This window comes from Lonchura striata, chromosome 3 (assembly GCF_046129695.1).
Source record: "Lonchura striata isolate bLonStr1 chromosome 3, bLonStr1.mat, whole genome shotgun sequence".
NCBI classification, from domain to species: domain Eukaryota; kingdom Metazoa; phylum Chordata; class Aves; order Passeriformes; family Estrildidae; genus Lonchura; species Lonchura striata.
This window is the reverse complement of record NC_134605.1, coordinates 56,794,473-56,819,288: the sequence shown is the minus strand read 5'-3', so window position 1 is coordinate 56,819,288 and position 24,816 is coordinate 56,794,473. Positions and strand designations below refer to the sequence as shown.

General features: G+C 36.4%; 1 protein-coding gene across 1 annotated transcript; it reads left to right on the top strand.

The window, feature by feature from the left end:
- Positions 1–1,210: 1,210 nt before the first annotated feature.
- On the top strand, positions 1,211–20,136 carry CCDC170 (coiled-coil domain containing 170). The gene is made up of 8 exons (XM_031504491.2): positions 1,211–1,327; positions 3,057–3,242; positions 9,663–9,980; positions 12,728–12,928; positions 14,154–14,327; positions 15,094–15,336; positions 16,230–16,466; positions 19,963–20,136. Exons 1-8 carry the CDS (start codon positions 1,211–1,213, stop codon positions 20,134–20,136), a joined length of 1,650 nt encoding a protein of 549 aa, XP_031360351.2.
- The last annotated feature ends 4,680 nt before the right edge of the window (positions 20,137–24,816 follow it).

Below are 24,816 nucleotides of genomic sequence, written 5' to 3'. Positions count from 1 at the left end.
GGTTCCATCTCAGATCTTGATTTATTCTAGAGTTAAGAACTTGCTTTAGAAAGAACCTTGTTTTTCAAATGGAATCTTGTCTTGTAAATTTACCACTACCAATCTACCATGTCTTGCAATCTACCACAAAGTACCTCACTCGTGGGTGTTACTGAGAGGTATTGGAGTTGACATTTGGATTACACTAGTGGTTGTTTTGAGCTCTGTTTGGTTGGCTGGTTTTGCTAACCTGTTTGTTTGTAGTTTTTCACAAGCAATGTGTATTTCAGCATCATTTTTTTCTGTGTTTCCTACTGAATCAGACTGTGGTGGTTCTTGTTTGCTGGGCCCATTGAGGGACCCATCTTGTCCCTGGCAAGGGAAGGAATGTAACCACATTTATATTAATGAGTTAAACTCAATTTATTTGGTTGGTTGTTCTTGTAGAATATTTGCAAACTGACACCTGCTCTTCAGGCTGAGAACACATTCTATGTGGGATATAAAAGGCACCTGTTGAGTGAAATTTATGGCAAAATTGTGATGAAATTGCTGGCAAAAAGCTCAATTTTCTTAATATCTTTGTGGTAGCCCCTAGTTGCTGTCTTTTTAAATGCATCCCTTTAATGAGTAGTGCTTCAGTGTACTGTACAAGAAAGTGGTGTCTCCCATCTCTGCTTCTGCTGGTAAACTTCCCTTCATGGATACTCTGGATGTCTTGCACTTCCATTGCTCCAGAAAGGCTTCTCTTTACCTGAAGTTTGTTAATCATCTCTGTCAGCTTCTTTAGAGAGAGGGGATGTGAAGTGCTTTTCACATGTTTTTTCTCAGAGTTGATCACTTTCTCCCCCCCACTTATTTTCTAAGCTTTTGCTTGCATTTTCTACTTGTAGTATCTTGAGGGCACTATTTATTCGTGTCACTTGTTTCTTGTGTTTTATTCAGATTTTGTGCTGAGAATGAGATTGGGATCATAGAAGATTTTTTAAGTGTTAATCAAAAACAATGATGAAGAAATGTTTACACATAAAGCAGCAACAAAATTTATATGTATTAACAACATATAGAGAAATAAATGTAATTTCAAAATTCATTTGGTGGTATGCAGAAGCTAGCAATTGTCTCAGGGCAATGTATTTTGCCTGGATTTTTTTGTCACAAAACATTCATCCTGATGGGTATGTTTCTTTTCTGTCTGATTAGTAAATATTTGAATGAATGTGAAGAAAATATGACTCAAGCTTCTAAAATCAGCAAAAACTATGAAGAGCTCCTTACACATCTTTCTGGATTCTTGGACATCGACATCAGAGAAAAAGAGAAACCACAAGAACATTTAACATCAAAGGTGATTGTGTAGGGAAGTATTTCTCTGCAGTGATTTAACAGAAAAATATTTAGCTGTCACAGAAGTAAAGCAAATAATAGAGATCCTTGTATTTAATTATGGCTTGCAGACAGTGCTATCATCCAAAGGCAGATTTTTTTTTTTTTTACTGGGCTAATATTTAAAGGTGCTGAAGACTAATATGCCCCAGTGAACTCAGTCTGCTCTTATCTGCATAAATAATTGTTCAACCTGTAGTTCCCACATACAGCCTTGATTAAATATTGGTTAAAATATTTCCTTAAAACATTAATGCGGGGGTCAAAAGGTGATGTGTAAACTGTAGCACTAGATATTATCTCTTATCTTGAGCTGACATACCATTAAATAAAAACATCTGAAATGGCATGCCCTGAAACAGCCCTTACAATAAAATGCTGTAAATAACTTTGTCGTGTTTCTGAGACCTAATAATAAAAATTTATAATTTCTCTTCAGAATACTTCTGAAATTCCAAAAACTAAGCTTCCATTTAGGAAAAGAAAGTTGTTTGTATATTCTTTTAGCATCTATCAATGCTTCTGAAAGTAATTTTATTCTAATTTTATGCATTTGATTCATCTTCTGTCCACTCTTTGATCTCTATTTTTCTTCACTCTGGAGCACAATAGATATTTGGGGAAATTTTATTTCATTATGTTCATGTCATTGTAGGATTACAGTTGTAATAAATCAAGATTATCTAGGTATGTATCACAGTGAGTGTACACCCTCATAATATTACATAATATTGCAAGCACATTGAAATTTTAATAGATGCTCTAAAAAACGTTGTCACACAAGATGTACTCTTGCGTGCTTTAATAATTAATAAGTTAATAATGAGAGATTTAAAAAAACATATTTTCATGTCTTTTAACAGCATAGTAATAAATCTAGTTGGGAAATCTAATTTGTGCTGAAAGCTGTGCCTTAGGAAACCTTAGCAACTAGTTTTTCTGAGGTCTTGGCACATCTATTTAGTTTCTTTTCCACATTATGGTTTTATTTAAGACAGAATTGATCTGTTTTAGTCTTAACAAATGTCTTGCCAGTAGGAATCAGGGTACATATTTTGCTCACTCTTTGAAGTGCACCCATTCATCTATTCCACCGATTGGAAATATCATAGCATACCAAAACAGCCCTAGAATCCTCCTGGAAAGGACTCCTTTTTCCAAGGAGCTGGCTGCTCATAATGGCAGCACACCAGGTATTTGGCCCTGTCCTTGAATGTGCTTATGAAATATCTGTTACTAACTCAAACCTCTGGTGCTTAAAAAGTTTTGAGCATGAATTGCAGCTTTCTTGTTCCAAATGAAAGGCATACATCTTACAAAGCCAGGCAGGAAGGGTTTGCTTTTCACATGAAGGAGCTGCGTGGTCTCTTTTCTGACCTGCCTCATGTCAAGCACGGATATGCAGCAGCACTAGCTCTCCACCTGTTTAATACATCATAAAATCTGTGTGGGAGTAAATCTGAATAATATTATGCTAAAGTGGGGGTTTATAGTGAGAATATAATTCTATTATTTTAACTGTCTTTCTACTCTTTTTATAAAGGAGCAGTAGAGTGCAATTTTAAGTCTGACCTAGGGGTCAGAAACACCGAGTCATTTTTGGCATGATTAGGAGCAGGTATAACTGGGATGAATATTTTTAATTTTTAAGAGCTTTTAAGAAGCTACTAATATTTGATTTATTTCTCAAGGTCTCTGAAATACGCAAAGAAAATGTGACACTAAAAGGCCAGATTGCTGCTCTTCAAGAAGCTGTGAATGTCCATGAGATGGAGTCTAAAGCTAACAGAGAAACTATCATGAGACTAGTTTCAGAAGTGGCCAAGGAGCAAAAAAAGGCAGCAGAATATTACCAAGACATGGATAAACTTAGCAAGGTACATAATTGCATGGCTTGCATGCTTGTCTGCTTTTCAAATGTTTTCTTGAAATTTCAAATTAATTTTCAATAGAAATTGCATGAGAAATAATGCTTCTAAAAAAATTATTTTGATTAGGGTCCTTCCTAAAAAGGACATTTTTCTAAGGTTATTTTCAACTTTTTGAAAGTGAGATATGAAGATTAAACAATAGCATTTTGTAAAATAGATCTGAGGTAGATTTGATGGCTTTCAATGTTGTTTGCATATTTCTGGTTTTCTTTCTTCTTAGCGTTGTAACTTTTGTGCTTGCACACACATGTAAATAAATGAATGTGTATATTGTTGTGTATATTGTTAAATATGAAGTGGTGAAAAATGTTTTCTAAAATAATATTTATTTGATACTGCAAGTTTTCTGAGAATTTTTGACTCAGTTTTAAAAAAAATCTAATGAGAAATTGAAAGGAATTGATTGGACTCTATTCTTTCTCTTAAATCATTGGCAAGTTAAGTGTCTTGGCTTCCATACATGCTAGATTATCTTTTCACTGCATTATAAATTTGTATTTCATAATAATTGACTCATAGCCCAAAAGTTGTAGCAATAGGATGGCTTTTGCAGGAAAGCAAGAAGTTTCACTGTTGGGAAGCCTTAGGGGAAATCTGTGTAGCAGGAAGGATGGTCAAATGAGAAATGCAAGTTAAGTTGTAAGTCAAGTATTTCAAATTCACCTAGCTATGATTTGTGAAGTAAATGGATGTGATTAAAGGATTGAATTGCTCCAGGAGAACTCCCCATTAAGAGATTGTATATTTCAAAGGATGGATGAGCAAAGTGCATTTCTGTAGCAATTTTCCTTTTTGCTTTGCACTTTGAGTGATGTCTGTGGAAAGGAAGCAGTTTAATGAAGCCAGAATGAAGATTTCCTGCAGGTGAAACAGTGCAGTTAAAGCTGATGGCCAGAACGTGAGAAAATAAGAAACTTAGGCTGCCAAATACGTAGCTGAGTTGTGTGTGATTGAATTTGTAGGAATTTTGAACATAAAGACAACCTGGTGCAAGTGAGTTTTCCAAAGTAATACAGCATTTTCCCCATCCCTGGCATTCCTCTTTTCCTGAAGAAGAGACACCCACCATACACTTTAAAGGATATAGTGTTCTGATTTGATTGTAAGCAAAATACTTAGGAGATGAGAAATAGCTGGCAGCCTGCTCTGGAAAAGAAAGAATTTGTGGGGAAGATAAATTTAAGTACCACAAGGGTAATAAATTTTTCTTACTGCTGAAAATAGTCCTTACCAAGCTGTGTACAATTTTTAAGGCTCACTGGAACTGAGAGAGCCTGCACAAAAACTTAAACCAGTTCTTTTTGAGAATATTTTGTTTTCATGCTTCACTTCAAACACAGGTGTGTGAAGAAGAACAGAGTGTAGTTTTCTCAGTAAGCCAGAATCAGGAGATGTTTTAAACCAAGATCAGGGCTCCATTTGTCGCTTGTTTTTCAAGATTGCTCTGACTGCCAAAACATTTACCAAGTTGAGCTATTTTCTGAAAAATATTTTCCTATCATTATTTTGCATGTGTCAAATACATAATTTATTTAATCAATTTTAGAGAAATATCTTTCTAAATTATTGGCATTGCCTTTCAAAAGCATTGCCTTTGAAAAACCCCATCTGCATAGAGGCTGCAGATTCCTCCAGTGCAATTTCAGTTTAGCGACTTACATGTGCAGACACTGAGTAAATTTGTTGAGAAGGTTTTGTGTTCACAAAGGAGCATGAAGAAGTTCAGTATTGAAAAAGAAAGTAAAAAACAAAAAATGCTTTAAGTCCTCACATGTGAAGTGTGGAATCCCCTGTTCCCTTGATGGGTGTCTGGCTCGGTTACAGGAGGGGCCCCAGTGACACTTCACCGTGTACTTCATGCTGCACAGTGTAAGCACATGAACGGAGCTGAATGTGTTGTGACATGTTCCTCTGTCAAGGTGAGAAGCAGAAATCCATACTTTTCCTGTGCCAGAAGACTCATACTTGGATGTGTGTTTCTGGGCTGTTTTCTGGACTTAATGGAATTGCCTGTAGCTGAATTTACCCAGCAAGTGACTCTTTTCTGCCTGTGCCAACAGCTCTCGGGGCCAAACATTTTGGCCATCTTCAGATGGAGATGGCAGCCCATATTCCCCAATTTTCTCTTTAAATTCTTCCTAAGTGTATAGAGACCATCACACTGTTTTGTCAGTCATCTCCACCAAGATTTGGCCACCACACTCTTCCCTGCCACCACTCTGAAATTTTTTTAATTGCCTGTTTTAACTGCCAGGTAGTTCTCCACTCCCATGGCTTAGGAATTCTATGAATTCCTTCTCTTGATCAGGTGCATTTTTTTAATGTCCCAGGAGGAAATAGCTTCCTGTATTCAAAAATTCTTACTGAATAAAATGAAAGCCAGTTAACTACATTTTAAAGTTAATATATTTAAAATATTCTTTAGCATGTTTGATACTTGAGTATTTGTTGCAGTTAGCTGGGCTCCATTTGAGGAACATTAAAAAGTGAACAATCATTTTATCTGTTCCCCTCTCAGTCTCACTGCATGACAATATCAAGCAGCAAAGAATAAAATTCAATAATTCCTGAAACTAATAAAAGTAAAAAAAAGCAATTCAAGAAGCTGTTTTTTCCTAACCTATTATTTTTATTAATTTATGAATATGTTCTTCTATATATTTCTGAATTTCTCATGTTTCTGATGGAATCTCGCAAGATTTTGCTTCTGGAAATCTGTAAATATTGTGCGTACATTTATTATGGCTGAATTGGATATCAAATTTGCATTTGATAAAAAACACCATTTAAATCCTGCTCAGATTTCTCGACTGAGAATCAGAATACCTGAACTTTCTTTCTGTTTTTCCAGAGAGTGATTATTGATTATGAGAATCATAATTAGAGAACGACAACATTCTTTCAGAGTGTCTATAGGTCCTCTAAGATGTCTTTCTTACTCTAGCCAAATTTCTTTTTTATATTTAATAAATTCCTCTATGGTATTTATCTAAGACATAGAAGAGAATGCATATATGCTTCTGCATTAATTAAAATACAGCATTGCCACAGATGAGCCACAAGAACTGGTAAACTGTCTTGTTCTGTTTCACATCTTTGCTTATGGTTCAACTTGGAAATATTTGTGATTTCCCTCTGAAGTGTTATTTTAAACATTCGTTTTGCAAAGGTGTGTATTGTGCAAAATCTTTAAAGAACATACTTGAAATGTATGCAAGCAATTTTAATTAATACAAATACGTCTGCATTTACTACTGATGCAAAATTAACCAAGAAAATACTCTTTAATATTCAATATTGGCTTATATTGATATGTTAATGAACAAAATGTATCTAAGTAGTTTCTAATTAATATAAACATAGTAAAATAAATCAATTTTATGAAAAGAGTTAATTAAAATATGAAAACCTTATTTAAGGAATTGGATTGAACTTGAGAAACATGGCTACATTTTGAATATACCCAAATACTTAGATTGTAGGAGAGACAGTCAAATGATTTTAGGTTTTTCTTGTACCAACAGATAAATAAGAAAGTTTCTCAGAACCTGGATTTTTTTTTTTTCATTTTTGTTTATAAGATGTCATTAAGAAAATACATATTAGAGACAAGTTTCAGCAGGCATCACAGATATTTCCAGATGGAATAATTTGAGAAGACAGAAGATAAGAGAAAGCTAGTTTACAAGCCTTATGGTATAACAGTAGTAACTGGAGGTGCAGCTGGTGTAAGAATTGATCTAGATAACACCTGCATTATTTTAATACCTTATTATTACTGTTAATGTAATGTGGAGTCTTTTTTGTATATGTATATGTAGTTGACTTTAGTCTGTTGAGAGCATGCTGCTGATTGGGGTGTCAGTATTAATAAAATAATGGAATTTAGACTGGAAAAGATCTGTAAGTTCATGGATACCAACTGTTAACCCAGCACTGCCAAACCTGCCATTAAACCATGTCTCCAAGTATCCTGTATACAGTATCCTGTATCCTAATATCCTGTATATCCCTAAGTATATATCTAGAGCTGGTGACTCCACCACTTATTCCCCTGGGCAGCCTGTTCCAGTGCTTCACAGCCCTTTTGATGAGGAATATTTTCCTAATTATATTCCTAATTTCCTAATATTTCATAATATTATAATGTCCAATCTAAGCCTCCCTTGCCACAATTCAAGGCCATTTCCTATGTTTCTTAACTGGGAGAAGAAGTCGACCCCCACCTGTCTCCAGCCTCCTTTCAGGCAGTTGTAGAGAGTGATAAGGTCTCCCTTAAGCCTCCTCCAGTTTAAACACCCCCAGCTCCTCCAGATCCTCCTCGTCAGACATGTGCTCCAGACCTTCCCCAGCTCTGTTGCCCTTCTCTGGACACGCTCCAGCCCCTCAATATCCTCCCTGTAGTGAGGGGCCCAGAACTGATCCCAGGATTCGAGGCACAGCCTCACCAGTGCTGAGAACAGGGGGACAATCCCTGCCCTGGTCCTGCTGGCCACACCATTGCTGATCCAGGCCAGGATGCCATTGGCCTTCTTGGCCACCTGGGCACAGCTGGCCCATGCTCAGCTGCTGTTGACCAGCACCCCCAGGTGCTTTGATGCCAGGCAGTTTCTCAGCCACTGTTTGGTGGCTTGAGCTTCTTTATTTTAGACCTTGATTTTTTAATAAACTATGTTTGTTTTCAGATGTTCACAATTTTACAAGATGGTGATTAGGTAAGCTCCCTGGTACTGGCAAACCATTTTAGCACTGCTTTTCTGAAAGGAAAAATACACACTGCCGAAAACTGTAATTGAAATAAATGACTCTTTATTCTTTGCTGTAATTACCATAATGTAGTTCTGAGTGCAGGTGGAAATTTTGTATTAATAGGACTTGTCTAGAATAAAAAAGATAAATTGGCAAGGAATCAGGCCAACATTTGTTTCTAAAACAATTCTAAAATTACTTCAGAAATGTGTAATAACAAATAATTTCCTAAATAACAGGGGTTGTTTTTATTTATGTCTTTGCATGTTTGTCTTTCTGTAGCTATTAAAAATTCTAGTATTTTTACTATCATATTTTTGTATTTTATTTTCTAAAAGTGCTCTCCAAACTCCTTATTTTGGGCCACCCTCCCTGCTGATCTACAGAAATATTCCCAGATTTAACTGCTTGATTGGCAGGTATTCCATTAATACGAATTACATCCTATGCTCCACTGCAAGCACATGCAGACCCAGAGAGACCCTTGAGTAACCACCACATTAATAACTACTCCAGGAACAGTACTCTAACTCCAGTGTGCACAATCTTAACTCATATTAGTCCACTTACTGAGCTTCTACTTACCACTGAGACCTCCAGAAAAATCCAATCCTCTGTAGTAATTTTGTGTCATGGGTAAAATATTATTCTTTCCTTTTGCGTCATGTGTGAAATAATATTCTTTCTCATTTGTTCTTACCAATCAGAAAATGCCCTGAGAAATGAAGACCTAGTCTTTGCTGTACTTTTAGTTGGTCTTGCTGCAAATATTTTTCTAGTATATGTATGTGTAAGCACTCTTAATATTGGTATTGTGGGGAAAGGAGAGACACACAATACTTTATGTTTAGGTGGTTATTTTTATTTATTTTTTCCTGTCATAATTTGTGTTGGTGTCATGGGTCAGGATGCACAATTCTTTCTGTCTGCTCTGATCAAGTATGTCAATATTTATATACAACTGATATAGATACATATGTATTGGCTATATTTTATTAATTCCCAACCATGCCTTGATTTGTCTGGTTCCTCACTTCTCATTTCTGTGAATAATCTCAGGAATTTTTTGTTGCATTCAGATAAACTGATCACAGAGATCACCTCTTACAACCATATTCAGGGATATTATGTCTATAGTTTTGGTCAGCTCTGAATTGTTAGGCAGTTGGAGTTGATCATCACTGTAGCTCCCTTCTAACTAAAATATTCTATTCTAACCTACCCTTCCCCTCTCAGTTGTAGTTACTTTGACTTTATTTATGATACATCTTTTTCACTGCTTGTTTTTCAGGCCATATTATATGGATGGAAAAAGTAAGATTTCAATAGTTTTACAATAAAAAATTTGGTTTCATTCACCTGGAAATTTTATTTATGTATTCCTTTTTACAAACCAATGTAAGAGGTTAAGTTTTAGTGTGATAATGGCAGACTTCAGGTTTTCATCTATTTCAGTGGCAATTCCCCTATGAGACCCTGATGTTGAGTAAATAAGAATATGGGTTGTAGTTTCTCTGTCTGAAGTACCTGCTCCTGAGTTATTCCTTAATTTGTGTGTTGTGGAGAGGGTTTCTAACTGATTTTAAAAATCTTTTTTAATTTTTTAATGCACTTTAGGATCTTGACAGTGCTATAATAAAGAGGCAGAGTTTAGAGATGGAAATCAGAAACCTCCAAGAGAAACTGACTCTTAACCAGAAAGCTTTGGACATCTCAAAGCAAGAGCTGCACAATCTGAAGAAATCTTCCAGTGAGTTAGATGCAAACTTGAAGAGTAGCAGAGAAGAGGCCAGGACTGCTCAGAGCTCTTTAGAGGCTTTTAAAGAAGAAATTGCTACCCTGCTCAGCTGTAGATCTGCAATAGTTAAACCTTCTGAGAGGGCCATTTTGGAGAGGATCCAAGAAATAAATTGCAAAGAGGAGAATAAAGAAATAGTAAGTCAGCCACTACCGCACTTGCCCAATGTGTGCATTTATTCTCTTTGGTCTCTCTTTAATTTTATTCATCTGATAGTGTTGGTTCTTTCTGCTTAGGTTTTGGAATTACAGAAGCCTTTAATTTTGTTGCCTATTGATTTAAGGTAATAGGGGAAAAGGAACTGTTTTACTAAGCAGGAAGAGTTAATAAATTAAATTAATAATAAATGACGTTAATAATAGAAGACTTGGAATGGTCTTTCAGTTACAACATTGAAATTTGGTTTCTGTGCCAGCAGACATCAAAGGTGGCTGGTTGCTATGATTTAGTAAAACCTGTGAACAAGTAGGGATTTGCTGCTACAATGGTGACTTCAAGAACTGACTTCTTTCTCAAAGCAAATATAATTGATGAGTTGCCATAGGCAACTTCTTTCCCTCCAACCCTCAAAACCTGCACCTAAAAATAAAGATGTGTTTTTACACTTACAGCTAAATCTTATTCAGCATCCAAAGAAGGTAAAAGGAAGGCTGTGGCTTGAGGCATTTGGGCTGGTGGTTTGCAAAGGTGTGTTTGAATGTATAGACAGAGAAGGGACAGCTCAAGAGAAAGGTGAATCAGAATGCAGCCTGACCAATGTCAGTATCCTGACGCTGCACTGAAGTTTCTCACTTGCTTGCTTACAATTTATTAATTTTGTCAGTGAGAACTATTTATATAATTAAAAGTCACATACTAAATCCAAAGCTGCTTTCAGTGAGCCACTGAGAACCAGCTCTAATTTTCTTGCCAGATTTTGAAATTCTAGCATCTCCTGCTGATGTGATAGTTTTTAATGACAGCAAATGGTTTTGTATTCTGTCCAAGGCTGGAAATAGTTCTTGAAAATAGTCTGTGCATTTTGGTGAAGTACTTTAAAGGAAACCAAAACCTGTGCCATTGGTCTTCTTGCCTACCTGGGCACATTTTTGGCTCAGTTGCAGCCAGCTGTTGACCAGCACCCACACATCCTTTTCCACCACACAACTTCCCAGCCACTCTGCCCAGCCTACAGCAATGTTGTGATCCGAGGGCAGGACCTGGTACTTGGAACTGGCACTTTGCCTTGCTCAACTTCATACATTGGCATCAGCCCATTGATCCAGCCTGCCCAGATCCCTCTGCAGAGCTCTCCTATGCTCCTGCAGATCCACACTCAGACCCTGCTTTGTGTCACATGTAAAATGGTTGTAGTCTGAAATTATCCAGTAGCCACATTAAAACAAAAAGCAGGAAAGGGATTTTTATTTTGCAGGCTGACTGATCGAGCTGCATTAGTCATAGGAATGAGAATTTGTGAAATCAGAACTGCAGGACCAAAAATGCAGCCTTTATAAGATTATGGATTAGGCATGGGTTTAGGGTAACAAGGCTGCAACATTGCTTTAGGAAATGCCTACCTTGTGGGGTGTCCCTAAGCCAAGGATGGGTTACACCAGGGTGCCACAGGATGATAAAATGACAGCTTCTGCTCTGCTTCTGTGGTATAATCCTTCACTTTCTCATGTTTATGGATCTTTGAAGCATGTAAAACCTCTCTGCAGCCTGATAAAGGGGCTCTAGGTTCCCTGGCAGTAGCGCATCTGTAGGGGACCAAGTTACTGAAATTCTTGTTCCTGGTGGGTGATGTGAAATGCAAAACAGCATAAAATATGTTTGTGGGTTCTTGCAGATTTATTATTGTTTAGTGTTGTCTACTGCATGAGCATCAGTAATTTCTCAGTGTTTTTAGGCAAGTTGGGGGCAAACTGTATTTAATTGCAGTTTGAGTTGAAAACCTTTCAGTGCAATTAAAATTAATGAGAGCTACATGTACTTCTTGTTAATTTTATTAACAAGAACCAACAAGATGCTTAAAATTAAGAGGTTGCTTGGAGATGAGTGTCTGAACCTTGAGTTTCAAATACACTGTAGTTAACTATGTGACCAAATAATTATATGACAGTAAGAAGAATACAGAGGGAAACAAGCAACTTGGTATATAGTACTGCCTTTCAGTATTTGGCAGTCATATAACCATATACTTTAAAGCATTTGATACATAAATAGTTTACAACTTCAAATCCATTACATTATGTGCAGGTGTTGTAAAGTTAAGAGCAAAGAATTAGAAATTTTTTCAAAATTGTTCTAGTTGCTTGTTTTGAGTTTTTATCCCTTTATCCTTGGGCTCTGGTTAGATTACAGAAATAATTATTACCAATATTTTTTAAAGCACAATCTTTTGAACACTGCTTAACAGTTACCAGTTGGGAAACACTCCTCTGAGACTTAATTATCCATATCTACCTTCTCCCCTACATGCTGCATGTATTTTCTAAATAACTTGCATGCTTTTTCTAATCAACTCCTCAATAAAATAGTGATTTCTTTGGCTTATTTCAAGGAATGATATCTGACTGCCAGGTATTGCTGCTGTGCCCACATCTTTGGAAGTTTTCTGTCTGAATTACTTTGTATCCATAAAAAATATCTGAATTTGTTTTTTAATATATAACCATACTTTTTAGTAATTTGACTTATTTATAATATCTGCTGTTCACTTTTGGGTGTCTCCTGCAATTTTTTGCTGGTGGTTACAGATTTTCTTTTTGACTTTTTAAATGCATATATTTTAAAGATAGATATTTTGTCCTATTTTTAATAATTTGTTGATTTGTCTTTCATATCTTTCTAGCATTTCCCATGTAACCCCATATGCTTTGTTGGTTTGCTTGCTCCCTAGATGGTATCTCAGCTTGAAACACAATTAGCTAAATCGACTAAAGCTTTGGAAAATCAGACCAGATTGTACCATGAAGCTCTAGAGAGGAGCAGGAAAGCTGAAAAATGTTCTGAGAATTTCCATGATCAGCTGAAGCACTTGGAAGAGGAATTATTAACCGGAGACCTGATGCAAGATGGATTGAAGCTTGAGAAACAAAAAGTAGTTGCACACATTATTTACTTTTGAATAGAAGTCACTAAAGGCAGAGACACAGCTCATTGTATTGCATTGGTCTACTGGAGCACTGCAAGTAATGTGAAATAGCGGAGTCAGACGTCATGTAGGGACCAACAGTTACAGTTGGAAGATGTAGCTAAGTTTGTGAGTTCCAAGTCCATTACTGTGAAACAAAACAAACAAAAAACCCCCACCCCCAAAAATCCACGAAGTGAAAAAAAACCCCTAAAACCAAGCCACATTCCAAAACCAGTTTAAAAAGCTTAAAAGAAGTCCCTGTCAATACCCCATCAGAAGTCCTTCAACTATTCTCTGATCTTAAAATTTCTCTCATCTCTATGTCTTTCTCTAAAAAACGGTCTTATCTGGTCTGCAATTTCTCAAGATCTTGTAGTCTTTGATTCTTTTATATTATTAGACAATCATGACTACTAGGTTTTTTTGTCTAATTCTTTGAATGAACATACTGTTAACCTGTAACTCATTCATGTACCAAAGAATTTGAAAAATGACATAATACCTGGAAAGCCAACCACTACAGCTACAAAAAGCAAAGTTGCAGCATGTTGTCAGGCCAGGATTAATGCCTAGAGGAATCAACAGTTTTGTGCTATTTGTTTTGCCTTAGACTATGATAAAATAACTTTTTTGAATGAAGCATCCATCACATTGGGAGAGAACCAGAAAAAGGAGCTGTTTCTTCTGCTTTGCTTCCTCTGTGAATAACATGTGGCCCTAGATTCTTAAATTATTCTCTAGATTTTAGTGCAATGAAGAAATCTTTTTTGCAATTTTTTTTTTCTGTCAATGAATAACTGCTGTGCTTTCCTCCTCTGCTGCTGTTTTAAATTTTTTGAATCAAATATCATGAAGCAAAAACAGTGGTAATGTTGCAATGAACAAATGGTGAAAGTGGTTTGGTGTTTTTTTTTTTTTTAATTTTTATTTATTTTGTTGGTTCTTTGCAAATATAATGGTTTGCACCAGAAGTAAGAGGAAATAAAGTAAGTGTTGACTAAAAAAGGATATAGGGAGAATTTGCAGTTTTGTCAAGAGTGTGCCCAATTGCACCTTTTTGGTGTATTATTTCTTGTAGTGTACTTGTACATATAGTTGGCTGCCTCTATAGTTGGAATTGCATTTAAAGTGTACTTAATGTCTTCTAATGAAATTTTATTATTCTTCTGTTCACTTTCCCACATCTTAGTATCTGAAATTTCTGGAGCAGCTTAATGAGAAGATGAAGCTGGATAGTCTAGCAGCAGAGGTTGGATTTGATATGACTATGGATGTGATTCTGGCCCGGGTAGAGCAGTTGGTGAAACTGGAAGGGGATGCGGTGGTTGAGAACAAGACTGTGGCATACAGCCTCAGAAGGAAGGTATACAAAAAAGACATGCCATTCAAATTTAAACATATGGCTATGTTTCTGCCATGGCTTGCTAGAGGCAGCAGACTGTATACGTGCAAGGAATTTCAAAGATATCCATGACATAAAAAGAAGATAGTGAATGTTTGAAAACTGTGCAAAAAGGCTGCATATTGAAATAATAAACCCACCAGTTGGTTGAACATGATACTGCTTTTCACAACTTAAGAAAAAACTATGAAGTTATGGATGTTTATATCTGTATATTTGTCTACTTTTTAATACACATTTATAGTTCTGTAAACAACTGCCATTAATATTTAAATCTAAAGTGATCTGCCAAGGAGGGAGCTACATTACACAAACTTCTCTAGAAACCAGTAGGGTCTTGGTTGCACCTCACCTAGAATTGCAACATTTCCAACAAGAACTGTTCTTTCATTCAGTTGTTCCTACAGGAACGTGTCTGTTCAAATTTGATCAAGCAGCCCTCTGTCATCCTGTTCTGACATAGGGAAAACTTTTGGGTTTAGGCTTGTCAGACTGGTATAGAGCTGGGAATTGGGTCTGTTTAAGGTTTAAAACAATAGAGAAGCACAATAAATTGGTAATACAAGGAGTATCAAGTTAGTGTATATATGTTGATACTTCACAAAGTTTTCAAGAGATGAAAAGGAGTTCAGGTTATAAATGCAACATGAGGATTAAATTTGTGACTATGTAGTACCATGGTCTCTCACATTTATTTTTCCAAATGTCCTTGTGTCTGGAAATCAAGTTGAAAGCTCAGAAAGAAAAGCTTGAAAGCAAAGAGCTACACATGAAACTTCTGCGTCAGAAAATAACCCAGCTGGAAGAAGAGAAGCAAGTAAGGGCTGCCATACCCGTGGAAAGGGATGAAGCCAATCTCGCTGTCAGAAAGTTACATAAGATGATAGAAAGGCTACAGAAGCAGCTTGATCTGGCAAGGGAAACAAATACTGATCTCAAAGCTAAGTTGTCTGAAACCAACGAACTTAAGGTGAGTTAAAAGATTGCATTTGTACTTCTATCCATTTTTCTATTCCAGTTACATACAGCTGGACTTCATTTACATTTAATGTGTTCACGGACAACTGCTCAAATCTAGGTGGCAAAAGCAAATATTATATTACAATGTCTTGGGTAGTTTAAAATTTGTCTTTTTATGCCTAGTAGCACCTGCAAAGCCCAACGTAAATTTTCGGGCTAGTATAAGAAAAATATAATATATGCATCTCTTTCTTTCCTATTGGCATGACTGTCATGTATTTTCCCATGAGTCGCTTACAGAAGCAATTCATATCTATTCTGATGAGTATGGGGGGAATATAACAGGCAAGATCCTATTTTAATTGTTCCTATGTTTCATTACATTGCAGTAGTAATAATTACCTTCTTTTTCTTAGGTGAATATAAGTAGTAGTTTGCAGCCATTGATATCTTGCCACCACTAAGAAAAAGGAAGATTGATTTTATGTGACATTGTGTCTTGTGGCAGATGGAGTGAAATAGACAACTATGCACATATTCCTACTGAACCATTTTTACCAGCAAAACATTTGACAACTCTTTTTATTACTATTTTTCCAGGGGCTGGAAGAGAGTGAACCCTCACTGTGGATTTTCTTTTCTGTCCAGATACTTCTTTTCATTAAACCTATAGAGAATGAACTGTCTTTGAAGGAAAAATATTTTTGTTAATTTTGTTGAAATAGGCCAGTATCCTTCAATAAATTTTCAGTTCATATGTACATGTGATGATTTAATGAAGAACCCAAAAGAAACCACTAAACCATTAAAATGCTTATTCATGATCATTCCTGATATTTTTATTGTTCACTCAAGTTAGATGAAAAAGTATGGCAAATTTAACACTTCCTTATCTTATTGCAGATCAAAACTTTGGAGCAGAACAGAACAATAGAGGAACTCAGTAAATCTCAAGGCAAATTGGAAAGAATGAAAGAAAAAGCTGAGAAACAACTTAGATCTGCCAAATCAGAACTTCTTTTAAAGGAGCGTAAAGCTACTGAAGATAAAGAAAAAAACAAAAATATGTTAGAAGAAGTTACCAGTGAGATGAAGGTGCTTAAAACAACCCTTGCAGAACTAGCAAAAAGAGAGAGACAGGTAGGTGTATAGGTATTTGACAAGAGCCCTTAGAGTGTAGGAAAATGGTGTAGTGGAGCAGCTACCCAGCTGTGCTTTAAACTGTTCCAAACATTATCAAACAAGGACATTTTAGCTCACACTTGTGAGCCACAGTGACAGTTATAATTGCAAAGCTATTCTGCAAGTTAAGTTTTGCAAGAGAAGGATAAATACAGGAATTATTTTCTTTTTTCATCACAAAATATTGCATCACCTTTTAGAGCAGTATTAAAATGCTGTAAAATCCTAGCATCTCTCTTAAGATATGTCTTTTTCCAGTATCTTAGGTATAAAACTTATCAACTTCTCATCTGTTTCCTTTTGTTTGTCACACATCTGCCTCTTGCACATTCTCCTTGCCAGTTGTAAGAGATGCAACCAGACTAGGTGATAGGATGAAAGGAAGCAGCCTCAAGTTGTGCTGTGGGGGAGGGAGTTTACACTGGACATTAAGCAAAATTTATTCACTGAAGGTGTAATCAGACAGAGGAACAAGTTGCCCAGGGGAGTGGTTAAGTCACCAGTCCTAAAGGTATTTAAAAGACACCTAGACATGATTTAGTGATGGACTTGGCAATGCAGGTTAGGAGTTGGACTTGATAATCTTAAAGGTCTTTTCCAACCTGAATGATTCAACGAGGCTATGTTACTGTGTAACTGTGTATAGGCCATAAATTCAAAGAATGCTGAAGAATACAGAAAACATCTAGAACTTTATTAGATTTCCCAGCTAAAAATTTTATGGCATATGTTGGCCTTAACAATGACTCTGGATGAAATTTAAGAATGCTATTTCAAAAAATTAGTCTAGAATTTTTTTTATTTACATGCAGAGAAGACCAACAACATGGGAATATTTTTTTCTCCTGGAAATCTTTAGCACTGTTTTGTTTTATAACAAAGGTGAAATCTTTAGCACTGTTTTGTTTTATAACAAAGGTTAGAAATTTAAAAGTAAGATTTTACTTCTTCATACATCTCATGAGGAAACAAAGCATCTGTCACAGAGAAGAAGATGTTAATTATATGCAGGAAATTATTCCATGGAGTCATACATTGAATATTGTGTAAAACCACAAATACAAATGTTGTCTTTTTACCATCTGAATCCAGGGGGTTTCAAGCCACTTGAATATTTTGCAATATTATTTGGACTTTTCTTTTTGTTCTCTTTCTGTTGGAATAAGACCCCTCCTACTCTCTTGTAGTTACAGTGTGAAAATAAAGTATAGTATCTGCTTTTTACTTCCTCAAACCCCAGTGTCTTGGGTTAATGTCTAAGTTGCATTTATTTCTGTTTTTTAATTCTGATAATTTTACTCATTGAATGGAAGGTGCAAAAAAGAATATTTAGCAGGGGTGTTGTTGTCTGCAGCATACCTTTGTGTTTGAGTCTTTAGTGATGTCTTTATTATTTGTCTCCTTCAGCCAAAGGCTGGATCTTTTCTGAGAGCTGCCTTGATCTTTCAATGTAAAGTCTGTATGAAAACAAATTCCAGCTTTGCTGCCTCATTATCCTGTCTGTGAGCCAGATGTTTTAAAAAAAATCTTTAGTTTCTGCTAAATACTACTTGCCTAGCACACTGCCAGACCCCTGCATCAATGACCTCCTGAACTAGTGTAGAATATAATATATGGGAACTTTGGGGTTTTGGTGTAATGTTGTTCCAGCATTTGACCCAAGACATCTCACTGCCTTGGTAATGCAGATAGCTGGAATTGAATTCTCAAATCACAGAATCGTGGAATGGGTTGGCTTGGAAGGGACCCTAAAGATAAACTAGTTCCAACACACCTCCCACAGGCAGGGACACCTTCCACTAGACCAGATTGTTCTAAATCCCATTCAGCCTGACCTTGAATATTTCCAGGGATGGGACAGCACAAGTTCCTTAGTCAAACCTGTTCCAGTGTCTCACCACCCTGCCAGTAAAGAATTCTTCCTAATATCTAATCTAAGTCTTTTCATTTAAAACCCTTCTCCCTTTTCCTATCCCTATATGTATGTGTAAAGTGTTGGTCCCTTTTTTTTTTTTTTTTTTTTTTATAAGCCCCCCTTTATATCCTGGAAGGCTGTTATAAGTTCTCCCTGGAGCCTTCTCTTCTCCAGGCTGAACAAGCCCAGCTCTCTCAGCCACTTCATAGAAGAAATTCTTAAGCCCTCTGATCATCTCTGCAGCTCTCCTTGGGAACTGTTCTAACAGTTCCATGTCTGTCCTGTGCTGAGGACTCCACCCCAGACCTCAGATCTGTTTTGTATTGGTTTCCATACTTTCTGAATCAGTGGCAGCTCCTCAGGGTTTGAAATAAACTGCCTTTGGCAAAGTCTTGGAAACTGAGACCTTGTTTTCAGGAAAGCTGCCAACCCCTTTCCTCACAGACTTGACTGCTTTAGAATTCTGCACAGAGTTCTTGGAGTTGGAGACATTTCAGGACTGTCTATCTTCTCCATATCCTTAGCCCTTGGCATGATTGGTGGAGTGAGGCTGTTGCCACATTAGAACATGAGTCCAGTTTCTTAATGGTGCTGATGATTTTGTGGAATTTTGAGTCTCTTTCATGCTTGGGAATGGGGATTCAAATAGAGAACAATAAAAGCATATTTGGCATTCAAATAGCAATAAAAGCATATTTCCTCAAAAAGTAACATTTTCCTCTTTTATGTGTTGATGATAAGGAGTATTAAGGCATTTGTTATTTTGGCTGTGTAATTTATAGTCTATTCAAGAGGCCTTGAAGTTTGACTGATAATGATACATATTGTGAGTTGAGAAGAGTACATCAGCAGTGATGACAACTACTTGTGGATGTCTGTCTATTTAGAACTGCAGAGAGAAAGCTGGTGTCTTTAATTAATTACTTTACCAAATACTATTCCTATGACATTTTCAGCAGCTATGCACAGAAGACAAACAAGCATTTTCTTAAGCTGCATCTTGAATTTAGGCTGTTTCTTGATTCAAATCAAAGTCAGACCACAGGATGTGCCGAAAACTTCCACCTTTCTTCCAACTTCCTCCTTTCTTTTTTCTCAAGAAAGTGCAGGGTTGGAGGGGAGAGGTGGCAGATAATGGTCAAGGACAAGCAACAGCTTCTGCTCTGGGAAGTGCCCACCAGAGTTTCAAGTTTGTATAGTTTTTGGTCATCTGGGTCAAGTAAAAGTATGTTTTCCTCAGTTTTTGGAGTTGAGTTAGCAGGGAAGATATGCCTGTGAAAGATCCTAAAGAAACACTTGAAAACTGTTTTGTGTTTGAGATCCTTGAAATCTCAGCTGTTTGCGGTTTGTGATTTGATGTAGGCTCCAAAGGGCTGTTTCCGACCTCTTCTGCTCTCTGTATTGAGCAACAGCTGATATGTCTATATTTAGCACTGATAACACAAGTGCTTGATTTGTGTGTATGCCTATATGTACATGTTTTCCCTGACATCTCCTTTGCTGCCTATTTGATTTATTCCCTTCTGTTTGCTGTCGCAGCTGGCAGATTTCCGAGAGGTGGTCTCGCGGATGCTGGGCCTTGACATTGCCAGCCTGGCTCTTCCTGACTATGAAATCATTACACGCCTTGAGGGGCTGATTCACTCCCACCAGCACCACTTCTTCCCCTGTGTCTGCCTCAAAGACATGGCAAGGACCCCAGAGGAGCAGTAAAGAAACATCCAGCTTCTTGACTGGAACAAAGTTAAATTTTCTGTTTGCTTCCTTACCTGCTGGATCTCCACAGAAAACAGGTCCCTATTTCTGTTTCCTATTCTAGAGACACCAACCAGGGCTGATTTTTAGAACTTCAGCAGAGAGACTGATTGGATAGAGCCAAGCCAACAGCCTGGAGATGGCAAACAGAAAATCCTTGGGCAGCTTAAAACTTCAGTTAGGAAAATGATAGGCAAGACATCCACAATGCCATCAAGTTTCAGTGCAGAGGTGTTGAAGTCCTTGGTCATCCCAGGTCAGCTCACAGTTTTGAGAAGTTACTGGCTGTCTGCTTCAGTGGCATTCCTTGTGTTTTACCTGTAGGTGACAAGGATGAAATCAAGTAGGGGTGGTTTTGCTGCCTTTTTTTTTTTTTTTTTTTTTTTTTTTTTGGCACCTGGGGCATCTCTGGATTTTTACATATAACAGCTTTATCTTCAAGGCAATGGTCTGCAAGTTAGAGGATTATCTCAATTTTGGAACAAGAGATATTTTTTTCCCCTTCTGTTGGTTTCTTCTATCTGCTTGTATGGCAAAACAAAAAATTTCATTTTTCAGCAAAGGCTTTCTCTCAGAGTCTCATCATGTGCCTCATATAAATATATTTGGTAAGATTGAGTGTTGGCCTTGGTCATGATGTCTTGAAAAGTTTGCTTCCAGCTGCTGTATTCCTTGGGCAATTAATCCACAGCGGCAATTCTGAATTAATGAAAAATTCTTTTAGAATTCTTGTTCACTACAGAAAATAGCTGAATTACTAAAGTGCTTATTTTCAGAGAAATGGTGATGAGGTGTACAAAAATACCTCTTAGTGTTGTTAAATGTAATGATTTTTTAAAAAGAAATATAGACAATAAATCTGTTTTAATAGCACATTCAAACTTGATTCTGTGGTTTTAGTGTTCTCTTCCCGTTATACATTTTGTATGGTTGTGTAGAACAACAAAGTTCACTTACTTATTTTTGGCTTGACCATTTGTGGGCTTTCTACAGTATCTCAGCAAAAGATGACCCACTCAGTAACACTGAACACACTATTTTAAGAAAAATTACACCTTTTCAAGTAAGAGTGGTAATTTCAGTATCTAGCTGGGGACTCAAAACATGTTTTTATTTCATTTGTTTCTGAAGAATCTTTTCTCATTGACTTGCTGTAAAATAAAGAAATAAGCACTCAAGCTTTTGCAAAATCAGTCATTTGAGAAGACAGAAATAAATCTTGCATAAATTCTTATGCTCCTGTGGCTAACTGGATTGAAATAAATTTAATTTTCTGTTTTGTAATGTAACATTGTTTTGGGGGGAATGACTTCAAATGGAAAGAGAGCAGGTTTACATTAGATATTAGAAAAAAAATTCTTTTTTTGTGTGGGTAATGAGGCACATTGTGGATGCTCCATTCCTGGAAGCGTTCAAGGCTGGATGAAATATAATTTTTAGGCATGATATGTTGATTGGGGATTTAGAGGGTGGAAAAGGATACAATAATTTTCTAATTATTTATGAAATAATACAAGTAGTTTCACTTTGTGTTTTGTTGGTTTTATTGGCACTTCTTTTTGATTTATTACTAAAAACAAAACCCATTCTCTTCATCCACATTAATAAATATCATACAAAACATGATTTATTATATTTTGAAAGTTAAGTAAATTGCATTACAAATTCAGGTCCACTCAACCTAATACATTCCTAACATTAAGAAATAATCTGTGAGACTGACAAATGTAAAGTAAGGCCTTGTTCCCTGCCACCCTGTGACCGGCCCTGGCACCAGCAGTGGGGTTCCAGCTCCACAGAGGCTACCAGCATGGGTATCTAAATAATTACAAAAGAGGCAGATTTTCACATGAAGTTCACAGCAATGCTTGATTAGTGGTTTGCATGTTAAGCCAGAAGAAAGAAAAAAGGTTTTCTAATGCCTTTTTTTTTGTTTTGTTTTAGCCCAGTGGATCTGTATTTTCAGAAGTATCAATGCTCACCATGTTTGCAAAGGAATGTGGTCTATTATCGGACTACTAATATTCCCTGTATTTCCTTTACTTTTGGAAGAGCACTGACATATTTCTCCATTTAGCCATAGAAAATAATAAAATAAATAAATAAGAAGCAATATGATTTGAGCAAAGTTCAGGTGATTTTTTTCCTATATAATTTAAGTAAGTCCTGAAAAACTGACTTTCAATTTTTTTTTAAGGCTTGTTCCATACAGCATTGAAGTAAGTCTTTCTTTTTGGAGAAAAATTAAAAGAGGCTTATGAATGTTTTGAACATATCTTTCAAATGCTTCTTTTTTTAAACCAAGATGCATTCATCATGAGACAGACATTGCAAGTGTGTATTAAAGTTGTGTCAGCAGATACCCCTCTTCCTGTAGGTTATTTTTTACTAGTTTTGTCTGTATTAAAAAAGGTGTGGGATTAAGAGTATACTATCTGTTCATAATTACTCTTTTATTGTGGTAAAGTATATCAAATTATTGATTTATCAACAGAATACATACTGAAATAGAAGTAGTGGATGTTAACTTACAGAAGAGTACAGCTACAGAATTACATTTTTTTTCTGCAAATAACAGATGAACTAACAGCTGAACTAACTCCAATGAAACCAACTTTACTAAGTGTTAAGGCAAAACTCAACAAATTAAAATGTTGCAATTGTAGATATTAAAGTGAAATGTGCTGTGACACCATAAAAATAAAATCACAAAGGAGAGAGAAAAATGAGTTATAGTGTTATAAGTGTATTAAAGAACATGGAACTGAATTTTTGCCTATGCATCATATTATTGATAATACACTATTTGCAGCACAGCAAAACCATGCATCAGAATATTGATGTAGTAGAATCATGATTTCTCAAAGAAATTAAGTGTAAAAGTATTCAAGTACTTTACTAAATTAGAATTAAGATGCATCAAGACAGATCACATGAAATTACCCTTTGACTTCTGTTGCTCTGTAGTTTATTTTAACAGTATAAAGCAGTTTGCTTGCTTTTTCACATTTTCAGTGGATGTATGCATCATGCACAATTTTGTACAGATGTTCTGTTACTGGACTACTTTGCACATTATAATGTTGCAGGAGAGGGGAAATATGAATGACCCAAGTCATAAAAGATTTTAATTTAAAAATAGCAATTGAGGAATCTAGTGCATTTCGAGAGAAAAAGTAATGTGTTCTACCAAATTTTTCATGTGAAATACAAGTATTTTGTAAGACTACAGGTTCTGAGCTTTTCTCTTGATCATCTAAAATAAAAAGTGTGAAGTATAAAACAAAACAAAGTGAAATTCTCTAGGAAATTAGAGAAAAGGGGTTTCTTATATTACCAAAGCATACAAAGCAAAATTAGTTAACTATGTTGAAAAAAAGAAATGATAGCTTGCCAGAATAGAAACTGGAAAGAATGTTCAAAGATAATCCTTTTCAGATGGAAGATTTCAGATTTTTTTTTTTTTTTGGTCAAAACAAGTAAGAATCCTCTATGGAAAAGCTTTTCTTTCTCTGGAAGCTAGAAGTCAGATGAGTTTATTAGATTGCACTCATAATTAGTGAGGAATAATTGAGTCAGAAAAAAAAATCTATGAAACATAGTAATGTGTTTGAACAAAATAGTTTACTTTTCTGTCAGTTTTATAGTCAGCTAATGACTCCTGGGACAATGAAAACACTTATTTTCAGAAGGGAACAAATAAAACTGTTGAGATATGTTATTTCATTTTTTCCCCTGTGACTACTTACACTTTAGATAACGCAACACAAAGAAGATTGCAAAGTGTGAGCCAGTGGGCTCGAAACAGGTTCCAGGTAGAGAATCCAAGTGTCAGATGGCTTCTGGTAATGCTGGAGATGGGAGTGGACAGCAGGAAGTCTCACCAAACTGTGGGCTGGATATGTGTACCTTTTATAATTTTTTTTATAATTTGGGAGTTTTGTGAAATTATTTGGGCTTCTTTTTCTTTTTCAAGGAATGTTAGTATGTTGGGTGGGGAGGTCGAGTGCTTGGTTATAAACAAAATATTCCATTTGCTATTAATACTGTTTTTAAACATGCCACTGGATGCAATTTAATCTGAAAAAAAAAAAAAAATCTTGCCCACAAAATGCTGGGAGCTCTGATTACAAAATAAACATGTGATGGTACCCCTGGAATGCTGGAAGACCTTCCTTGGGGCTGGCAGCAACATGCCAACAGAGCTGACTCAGCCCTTTCCCCTCCTGGCCATGTTTTTGTACAGTGAGGCAGAGCACGGCCACGGCAGCTCTGGGGACTGCGGCAGAGCATCGGAGGGAGCCTTGCAAACAGGAATGTAAATCTGGGCACACCAAAGGGGCACTTCTGCTCCCAACAGGGAGTGCCTGCAGCCTGAAAACTGTGCTTTGATTGATGGCTTGGGCTTAAGCTGGCATGAAGTAAGGAACAGTAAGAGTATTTCTAGCACTAAGACAATTTCACTGAGTATTTGAAAGTATTTCCTCTGTGTACCCTTCATACTGCAGCAGCGATGTAGAAATATGCAGTATGAATTATAAAGTAATGGTATGAATTGATATGGTCAGCCACTCTGGCTGACTTCTTGCCCTTAGAGGAGGTCAGAGACTCATCAGTGAATCAACAGGCATTGAACAG